At 38.1% G+C, this 10,561-nt stretch overlaps 1 protein-coding gene across 1 annotated transcript in view; it reads left to right on the forward strand.

The window, feature by feature from the left end:
- Nucleotides 1–8,029, forward strand: part of LOC109209285 (ubiquitin carboxyl-terminal hydrolase 27) — a 9,583-nt gene extending 1,554 nt beyond the window's left edge. Inside the window, exons 3-10 of the mRNA XM_019372529.1 lie at nt 271–371; nt 445–675; nt 3,103–3,171; nt 3,258–3,386; nt 3,589–3,726; nt 4,056–4,118; nt 6,134–6,478; nt 7,548–8,029. Coding sequence (XP_019228074.1) covers nt 271–371; nt 445–675; nt 3,103–3,171; nt 3,258–3,386; nt 3,589–3,726; nt 4,056–4,118; nt 6,134–6,478; nt 7,548–7,817 — 1,346 coding nt within the window. The 3' untranslated portion in view covers nt 7,818–8,029. The remainder of the gene's footprint in view (nt 1–270; nt 372–444; nt 676–3,102; nt 3,172–3,257; nt 3,387–3,588; nt 3,727–4,055; nt 4,119–6,133; nt 6,479–7,547) is intronic.
- Nucleotides 8,030–10,561: the final 2,532 nt, after the last annotated feature.

The following is a 10,561-nucleotide window of genomic DNA, read 5'->3' on the forward strand; positions in this document are numbered from 1 at the left end:
GGGGGGGGAAGGGAATAGCCATGGTTTAGGAATTGGCCCTACGTTGTCTATTGATATAAAAAACATATTAGTCACATGAAAGAGGGGGGGGGGGGACCTTACCTCCTCTTACCTACGGGAGAGTGAAGATGTCCACTCTTTTACATTGTGTCTCTTAATCGAAGATAATTTTTGCTCCAAGAAATAAACATGAAGGGTAGGACTCCTCCTTATCACAAGTAATGTTAAATCATAAATGTTCAACAAGAAAATTGATTTGATGTTTTGCAGAATTATGTATTGCACGACATGGAAGAGCTGTTTTAAGTCCACGGAGATTGATGCATGCCATGACTATTTACATTCCTAATTTTAATCTAACTAGCCAGCAGGTAATTCTTTTTGTCGTATTCGGACAATCATCACTAGTCTTAGTGCATTAACTAACATATCTTTGAAGTGTAGGATGCAGAGGAAGCACTCTCCCATCTTTTATCTTCTTTAAGAGCCGAATTGTCAGAATCTTATGTTCATGATCACAGCTCTTTGGCGGATGTAACTACACTTCCTAATTGTAGGATTGTTAGGCAAAGGATGGAAGGAGAAAGCGAACAGGAGAGATGGCAGCAAAGTTTTCTTGGGCCTTTTGATGGGATTCTTGGTAGCTTTTTAACCTGCCAAAGCTGTTCGTTTCAGGTTGAATGGTACATGAAAGAACATTTACTTTCATATATTTTCATTATTGACTGCTGTATCTTTCTGCACATTATAGAACATGTTTGCTACTTTTAAAAGGAAGATACTGTAGTTGCTTTGCTGTGCTAGCCTACCACAAATTCAATCTGAGGCATTGCTTTCAAGTTGGTGTAAATGGAAAAAAATATTAACTAATGGATAATTTATCCGGAAAAAAACCATTGACTAATAAATATTTTAGTATACATTGAAAATGAGAAAACTTCAAAAGTCAAAACTTAATAAAAGGTCCTATTTCGCATTTTATGCTATCTTGTTTGGTCCGTGTTATGATTTTGTCTTTAGTTATGCTGGCTTTTCTCTTTAACTTTCTTGGTAACATGATGGTGCATGTGCTTTGATGTTCTCATCAACACAGTGTTGTGAAGAGTGTGAAGCGAGGAAAAGCGACAACCCCCATTTCACGGAAGCGAGAAGCGAGAAGCGAAGTGCTCGCTTCCTTGAAGTGAAGCGGAATTTAAAAAAAAATTAAAATAAATACTGCATAGATGCGACATTTGGATCACCACTGATTAGATGTGCTTTTTGACGATAGATTCCCCCATTCAAAATCTTATCTCAAAACAGACATCTAATGGCCATCTTGTTGGTCTCGTTAACTCTTTTAGAGTAAGCCCAAGCCGGGTCTTTCCTATCTTCTTTTGGCGCCATTAAAAGAATAACTACATAACACATAAGAAAGACAATAAGAACTAAGAATAAATGATATAAAAAATTAGAGGAATTCTCTGTTAAAAACTGGGCAGTAATTTTCAGAGAAAGAACCGAAGGTAGAAAAAAAAAATCGCCAGCATTTTGCCGCTTTTTGGACTTTAGAAAGAAAAAGAAAAAGAAAAAGAAGAAGATAAACAAGAAGAAGAATGAAAATCAAAACATACCTGTTGAAGTCTTCAAGTCTTGAATTTGAAGTTGAAGAAGAAGAAGAACCCTAGTTGATGCTTTGAGATTCTTTCAGAAATCAGAAGTAGATAAAGAAGAAGAAGTGACTGTCAACCAGTGTTGAACCCTAGTCGCTGCTGTTGGAAGTTTGGCGAAGTAGTCGACTGTCTGACCAAAATAGAAGCCTTAACATAGGGTTGGGTATTTTAGAACAGAGAAGTGGACGCTTGAGTCACTTTGCTTCGCTTCGCTTTCCCACGTCTCGCTTTTTAGTGGGAAGCGGTCCCTTTTACTGACCTGAGTCGCTTCACCTTGCTGAAGCGCTGCCCTTCACGCTTCGCCTCGCTTCTCGCTTAAAGCGAGGAAGTGGGCACTTTTTTAAACACTGCATCAACATGCCTCTTCAACAGTATTTAGTCCTGTGCATAGTAGATGATGGCAAATCTAAAAAATATGGGTTATTACGAGTTCCAAGTTTGGACTTGTACTTTGTAAAGTTAGCTGTAAATAAATAATTATCTTGTATTCATGTAATCGGTTGCTGATGAAGCCTGTAAACAACGGGTTCAACTGAACCCAACATTTTTGATGCGGAGTATGGGTCACTACAATCGGAATTTGACCTCCTGTGCCTGTGAATTAAAGAAAGGAGGAGGTCAATAAAAAAAAAAGAGATGTTAATTAATCAAAGGTCCAACTGATCACCATGCCTGTATTGTAAATATGCAGTTAGGAATAATCCAGCCAAAGTAATAGGAATTAGACCTAATACGATTCCAAATAGAAAAACTTCAATCATTTTTCTTTGTTTGAAAGGAGAAGAAAAGAGAGGTAATATCTATACCTAAATTTTAATCCGAATTGACATGAATCTCAATGACAATGTATGTGATAATCACTAAACTTCAAAAAATATGGCATTTTGAACCCATAATTTTCAGAAGTGTAATGGGTTCAATAAGTAAAAGCTAAAGGTTGAACCCATAAAATTAAAATCCTAAATTCGCCTCTATATATAATATGTTGTTGTGGGGCGTATCTAGCCTTATGGTACCGGGTTCATCTGAACCCAGTACTTTCGATGCGGAGCATATTTTATGTGTAAAAATTCATTAATATTTTAAAAAATAGTAGCTGTGAACGCATAACTTTAAAATATAATGGGTTCAATGCTAAAATACTAGGATATTGAACCCAACGACAACAATCGTCTGGGGAGGGTAGTGTATACGCAAACCTTACCCCTACCCTAGGGTAGAGAGGCAGTTTCCGATAGACCCTCGGCATCTCCCCACCTTGCTCTTGGGGTGACTCGAACTCACAAACTCTTGGTTGGAAGTGGAGGGTGCTTACCACTAGAGCAACCCACTCTTGTCAACTAAGATATTGAACCCATAAAATTTAAATCCTGGATTCACCTCTGTGTTTGAGTCTTCTAATTCTTCATTCATAAATTTGCTTATTCATATCCTGTTGCTTTTCTTTCAGATCTCTCAGGATTTTCAATTGTTTCATAGCTTGCATCTTGTACCAATGTTAAGCAGCAGTGGGGCTATCGTAAGTTTTAAACTCTATTGTCATATGTTTATGTGCCTTAATTTGATTCCATATTCATGTTGATGTTTTCTGCAAATAAATGTTAGATGCCGGGGTGTTCCGTGGAGCATTGCCTGAAGCAGTTCTTCGTTGCAGAACAACTTGAAAACTATAAGTGCAGCCACTGTTGGCATAGTGCTGCCATAAAGTTTGTCTCAGCCATGGAGGAAAGCAAGGTAATCTTGGTTAACTAATCTTAACCTTGAAGCTTATGGTTGTAGTCTATAGGTTTAAGAGCTTGTATGGCCTAGGCAACATTTCTATAATATTCTTCCATTTGGAGGAATTTGGTCACTGGTTCCCCTCTGAGGTTTCTGTTTTTTAACAAATTTGTGGTCCTTTTCTAGTAGTTGATAACTAAAAGCAATTTGTTCTTAGGCTATAATTGAAAAACTTAAGCTGTGCAATGAGGAAGATTCCTGTGAATGCAAAGAGCTACCGTACCTTGCGAGATTACCATGGTCAAATAGCTTCTCACGCACTTTCAAGCAACTCAGTATTGGCCGGAGTCCTAAGGTATGCCTGCTATTACCAGTTCAAATAAGAATTGAAGGCACTAAAAACAGGTTATTTACTTCCTTAAAAGAATTGACCATATAGCTGTCAACAAAATCAAAAGGGAGAAAATAAGGCTGGGGGCAAGGAATAACGTTGTTGCGTGCTTACATGATACTACATTTAGGATAAGAGGAGACTGATCTAACGAGGGACTAGTTTCCTGATATCCAAACATGATTCGATTTTAAGACTTGGTGCTTCAGCTCTTAGTCATTTAATGGTTTTGTCGTGTATTGCTCTTTGTTGTCTTTTTTTTTGCATGTGCTTACTGTTGTGCCACATTGCAGGTTCTCTGTCTTCACTTACAACGTGCTTCTATAAATTTATTTGGAGAACTGGTCAAACTTCAGGTACTGATATTTTGGCAGACGGTTCTTATTCATTTGATAAGTAAATATTTATTAGAGCATGAACACCTGCACATGAGGTAGATATTATCTTTCATCAGAAAAAGAAAAAAAAATAAGAAGGAACGCCCCAGATGAGGTTCTGGTAGACGGGATAGTGTACTCGAACATTTCATCCACTGTTATTTATTTTCCATTCACCTATATCCAGTCATAGTTTATGTTGCATTTCCCCTCTTTTCTGTCGGACACTTTTTTTTGTTTCAATTATCTAGCCATCTATTTTCAGTTTGTGTTACTGATTAATCTGTCCTCATCAGATCCCCATGAGATGCCTCTGAACTTTCTAAGTCCTTAAATTCTGCTACTCCATATCTGATCTAGCTGCTTTCTGCATTTGCATGGTCTAATTGGAATCATTGGAATCCTCATCTGTAGAGTAGTTTCTGCATTACCTAAAACATCCCTCTCCAAAATCAACTTATATCCAATCTTGGTTATGCATCACGTCTCCAAATTGATCTCTGTCACTATCGTTCTCCTTTGTCTGTTTCCTGCTTTTCCCTTAATAGCTAATGTCTTTGCAAGACAGCAAGAATGTGTTGTCGCCTACTCTGTTCTATATAAGACTAGAAGAGAAGGTTGCCCAATTTTAGCATCATGCACTTTGCTTTTTACTTCATTCAACTCTTAGTTCTGTCATCTCTGTCATTTTTGGTGCCATCCTTATTTGATTTTTTTTGTTTGTTGTTCTCACTATTCCTATTCCCTGACTCTCGCCCCGGGAAATGCCTTACCTCCTCTTTTATAGATTGATTTGAACCAGTTAGAAGACTCTGATCTTTTTGATTCTTTCATGTCGGATTAGTCTCATGACCAGTTGCTGTTTCATCTAGGTCATCAGCTTGTAAAAATCTCAAGCTTATGAGCAGCCTGGCTCAGTAATGGACCTTGAGATTGGTGGACACGCCCTGTAATGTCAAAAAGCCATTTTTAGTTGAAGTGGATTTATTTTGAAACACCATGTTTTCACCAAGTGTTCCCTGTAATTTAATTTCATTCACATGCTTCCTGCACAAACATTCATCTGTTATTAGCTGCTGGAATCATCACAACATTTTGCACTAGGAATGATTGGCCCTCGAGCAATAAGAAACCCTTTCTATTTCCTGCATTATGTCTCTCACATAACACTTTCTTCTTCCCGGCAGTGAGAACAGTCATCCTCCTTGAAAACAGGCCACCTTTGGTTTAAAGTCTTGCTCTCTCTCTCTCTCTCTCTCTCTCTCTCTCTCTCTCTCTCTCTCTCTCACACACACACACACACACACACACACACACACACACACACGCACGCACAGTTACCACTTACTGGCTGGTCCATTTCGCCTTGCCCATTGGGTTCAGTGAGTGATGTTAGTTTCTTTGTTTTTTCTTTTCCCCTTGTGGTATCAAGTAGCGCTCACCCTTGCATATACATTACGTAACCTTGTTCTTTTATAGATTTGCAGTTTATCTTCAGAGCTTGACTCTGTATACCTTTCCTAAAGAATTTGCTTGGATCAGAGATGCTTTGTAATGAGAAACGTTACCATAGTTGCCTATCCAAAAAGAGGATGTTATTATAGATGCATTTTGTATACCCTATCACACAGTTATGGAATCCTCAAATAGAAATAGAGGACACCCCTATCTACTTTTGGCTGTCCCAAGATTATGTCCATCTCTTTATAAGATTATTCCTTTCTTTCGTTCGTTTGATGCTATATCAGCTTTCTAGTTGCATAGGACCAACTTCGGACTATCAGAACTACACCTTTTGGCTTCTATATCTTGACTGTAGCCTTGGACCTACGTGACTTTAATTACTACGTAATTTCCATCTTCATCCAGATGTTCATCTCTGAACCTAGGGGACAACCTGAATATGGAGTCGTTGTTTGATGTTGAAATCTTATTCTATGCTTTGGTGCATTTTGCTGCATTTTAAACCTTCTATGTGTGAATTTTGTGTTCAGGGACATATTTCGTTTCCATTGATTTTGGACTTGGCTCCCTTTTTGAAGAATGGAGTGGGGAGAAAGAATTGGGAAGATAAACTGCAAATAGGGAAAATAAAGCATCAGCATCAACAGCAGCCTTTCCCTTTGTTTAATTACTTAAATCTGCAAGATAATAACGAGATGTTAAATTGCAGTACCCAGAGTGAAAGTAAGTATTCTACAGAAGTAGATGATACGGCTGATTTGTGTGTCTCAAATAATTGTGGTGTTAACACACCAAAGTCGATATCAACTTTGCTCGAGACAGGAGGCTACGAGGAGACGAGCTTAAATCAGCTGCCTTCACATTCTGGCGATCAGGTTGGTTGGTTGCTTGCCTTAGGTAGATAATCTCAATGATTGGTCAACACAGTATTTACACGTATTTGAACCTTCATTTGTAAAGTTTGATGTGTAATGATTCTATCCATTCCACGGCTTGAGATTTTTCACCTACTCTTGAAATGAATATGAGGTGTGTAGCTTTGTGTTTTAGTGAGTGGGATCTCTGTGGCTGGAGGGGAACTTTCAAGTGGTAGTATTCCGGAGTAAAGTACTCCTTTAAATTAGAATATTTCAACTCAGGCTGTGAGGCCTCTCTTACTTACATGCTAGTTGCTAATTAATCACTGCGTTTATACTCTAATCTTAGTGATAGTCTGAGGAATACATCAATTACACCTCAATCCATAGCAAGGTTGTGAATAGAGAACATCCTTCTCATTGGACAAAATGGTTGTGAATGTCTTGATTCCCAATGATAAACTAAAATTTTCTAGCTATTTCCATCTCAAACCAGTAATTGATGACTTATTCCCATTGACGCCTGGTTTTTCTTTAACTTCGTTTGAGCCTAAAAGTCACATCTTAAGGATGAAACCAAAATTTTACTATTGTCTAATTACGGTACTAACTTCTTAGGGACAGATGAAGACTAATTTACAAGTAGGGGAGACATTGTTTTCCTTGTTATGCTCTGTTGTTCCGTGTTCATTCTACTCGTCCACTCCCTCCCGTAATAGTTCCCTACCCGTTGTTCAACCCAACATGGTCACTTTATAAAGATCAAACAGAATACCACGATGTCTGCTTATAGTACTAATCTCGTGGGAACAGATGGAGTCTAATGTTGGAGCCTTTTAACATCTACAGATTACTCAACATTTTGTGTTTGTACATTTTTCCTAAGGTCTGTTATTGTGCGTTTAATACTCTATCCTGAAATGAGCTTTGGATTACATTACTATCTGCTATCAAGATTTTTGCTTGATGATTAAAAAACATGTACATAAAAACCTCCCAGCTATCTAGTTTCATGTTTATCTAGCTTAGTCACATCCACTCATTATGAATCTCACTCGATGTTGTTCCTCTATCTTTTACGTTGCAGCGTGAAGCTTCCCCAATAACATTAACGAAACATCACAAGTACCGGCTAGCCTCTGTGGTGCAGCACTTTGGAAGAGTTGGTAGCGGGCATTACACTGTTTACAGACGAGTGACAGCAAAAATAAGCGAAGACGATCCTGCAGGACTCCTGGGATCTATTGTTGATCAGTGGTTTTGCATCTCAGATACCGACGTGCGTAGTGTTTCTGAGAAAGATGTTCTAGATGCTGAGGCAACCTTACTGTTCTATGAAAAAGTTTCTGATTGTTGAAAATTTTGCTGAGTTTTGTAGTATAGCTTGAATAATTTTGTGTTAGCAACTCAGAAGCTCTGAGTCTTTGTTGTGGCCATTTTGTGTTTGCCTGGAGGATTGTTTTGGGGACTCTGGCAAACCTATTGAATTTAATCAGATTTTACTGTACTTTGTATTGTTTTTTCAATGGCTTATTATTTCAGACAGAAGTATGGCACTTTCCCTCTTTAATATTAATGTTATTTTGTTAGAGATTTTATATGCCAGTAAAAAATATAGAGATTTATAGTGCTAGATAAACTTTTTCTTTTTCGGATTTTCTTTTATAGAATGTGGGACTAAGAAGAGTTTAAATAAAGCTACATGAACAATTTTTATTGGAATTGAGGTGCAACTACGATTTTTTTCTTCTTAGAAATGTAAATTCTACTAACTAATAAGAGGGACTTACCACAACGACATGCCTGCCTGGCACTTCGAGGGTAATATTGTCTTTTCGTTTAACATTGTTTTTTGGGGGTCTTCATTTGGATTATATCGACCAGTTTGGGAAAATTTTACCTTGCCTTCTGTTTCTCACTCTTCTTGTTCTTATCGGTACCAGGCAGACAGGTGTTTGAGAAACTTGACAGATGCAGGTTCTCTGTATTAATAGGTTAACACCCAAGTTATTGCAAATTCAGTATCACCAATATCTGAAAAGTTCCACCGTCTGCCTGTTTTTTGTTTTCCTGTCGGGTTTCTTTGAAGAACACAGCCTTTGCTAATCAGAGGTTGTAGCGTTTGTTACTTTCGGAAGCTTATTTCGAATTTTCGATTTATTTCAAGGTAATTATTTTATAGGATTATTTTGTTTCATCGATGGTGTTTTGTATGCTATCTTGATTTTCCCCGCTGTTACATCTGCTCTTTAGTAAGAAGAGGATCTTCCTGATCTTATCTTTGTACTTTCGTGATTTTCCCCTTTTGATCGTTGTTGCTTGTCAGTTTTCTTCTCCTCATCTTGTGTTCCTCTATTTAATCTACCCCTACCCTAGAGGGATAGATGGCTGTTTCCGAAACGGCTTTGTTGCACAGAAAGTTTAATATGTCTATTGTCACGACCTAAAATCCACTAAGGGTCGTGATGGCGCCGGACACCGCTGTCAGGCAAGCCAACCAAAATACTTAATTAAATTCTTACTTTAAATATTTCCAAAACCGCTTTTTTTATACGTTAAAACAATACAGTACAACATCCATCCGGAATACAAATGGACAGAAAATAGATACAATATACTGGAAGGGACTATACTAGCTGCGGGCCGCCTCGAGTAATGCAACTCACCTAGTCCCAGTATCATCCATGCTGCTACGCCCAGTAGGCCACTAGTAGTACCTGTGCCAGTGCAATAAAAATGTACTGAAGTGTAGTATGAGTACAAAAACAACGTGTACTCAGTATGTATCCCGCCTAATCTCGAAGAAGTAGAGACGAGATGGCATCTTCAACACTTACTAAAGGTCAGTAATAGTAATATTAATGCGATGACTCACGGATTTATTAAGAACAACAGTAGATTCAAGTAAATTACTAAACAGGTAAAAGTTCCTCTTTATTAAAAGTTCCCGGATTCATAATCCATTAATTAACAATTATCTCAAGTCGGGAGAGCAGGTACTAGTATCAACAAATATCAAAGCAAGCAATGCAAGCATGCGCAACTCATGCCGAGGTCGTACGGCCCGATCTAACAATATTTAAAATGTGCACTGCTGAGGGTCGAGCGGCCCAAACCATAGATGCATCTATTACCCCGCTCGCGAATCATACATGCGATGCGGTCAAATTTAAATAAACAATCATCCTGCTCGCGTACCATGCATGCGACGCAGGTACACATAGAAACACATGCTCAACAGCAAATTAAGAATTTTACGGGGAATATTCATCCCATTAGAAGCCAATCCTCTTTTAATGATTTAAGGAATAAAGTTTAATTCTATTAGAAATTTATTTACCAATTCAATAGGATTTCAGCAATTCATACTGTCAATAATATTACAAGTATTCCAAGTACAACATGCTTTTGGGTCCTAGACTACCCGGACAATAACATAATAGTAGCTACGCACGGACTCTCATCACCTCGTGCGTACGTGCCCCCACAAATAGGAGCACATAACCAATTATTTCACCTATGGGGACAATTCCCTCTCACAAGGTTAGAAAGGAGACTCACCTCGCTCCGAAGATCCATAACCGGCATTCCACGCCCTTCAAAAAACTCAAATTGACGCATAATGCTCCAAAACTGGCCAATAGTTATGCAAATACATTAATATACGATAAACTACTCATATTAATCCAATTTATAACAATTCCTAACCCCGATCGAAAAGTTGACAAAAACACCCTCAGGCCCACGTGCCCGGATTTTCAAAATTTTCGAAGAATAAGTTTACCCATAGCCTCACGAACTCAAATATATAATTTTCTCTAAATTCCATACCCAAAATCATGGCCAAATTCCAAGAATATAAATTTCTAGGTCTTCCTACCAAAACCCCAAAGTTCTACCAATTTACATGCTAAAATCCATACAAAATTGATGTATTTAACTCAAGATGGATGGGATTAGCTTACCTTATCGTTGATGATGAAAAATCTCACTTGAATCTCTCCAAAATCGCCCACACCAAATGAAAAATAGAGGAAAATGACCAAACCCCCGACTTTTAAAAGAGCCACTGCCTCCAGCACTTTCCGCACCTGCGGTCCC

The sequence above is a fragment of the Nicotiana attenuata genome, unplaced genomic scaffold (assembly GCF_001879085.1).
Source record: "Nicotiana attenuata strain UT unplaced genomic scaffold, NIATTr2, whole genome shotgun sequence".
Classification (NCBI taxonomy): domain Eukaryota; kingdom Viridiplantae; phylum Streptophyta; class Magnoliopsida; order Solanales; family Solanaceae; genus Nicotiana; species Nicotiana attenuata.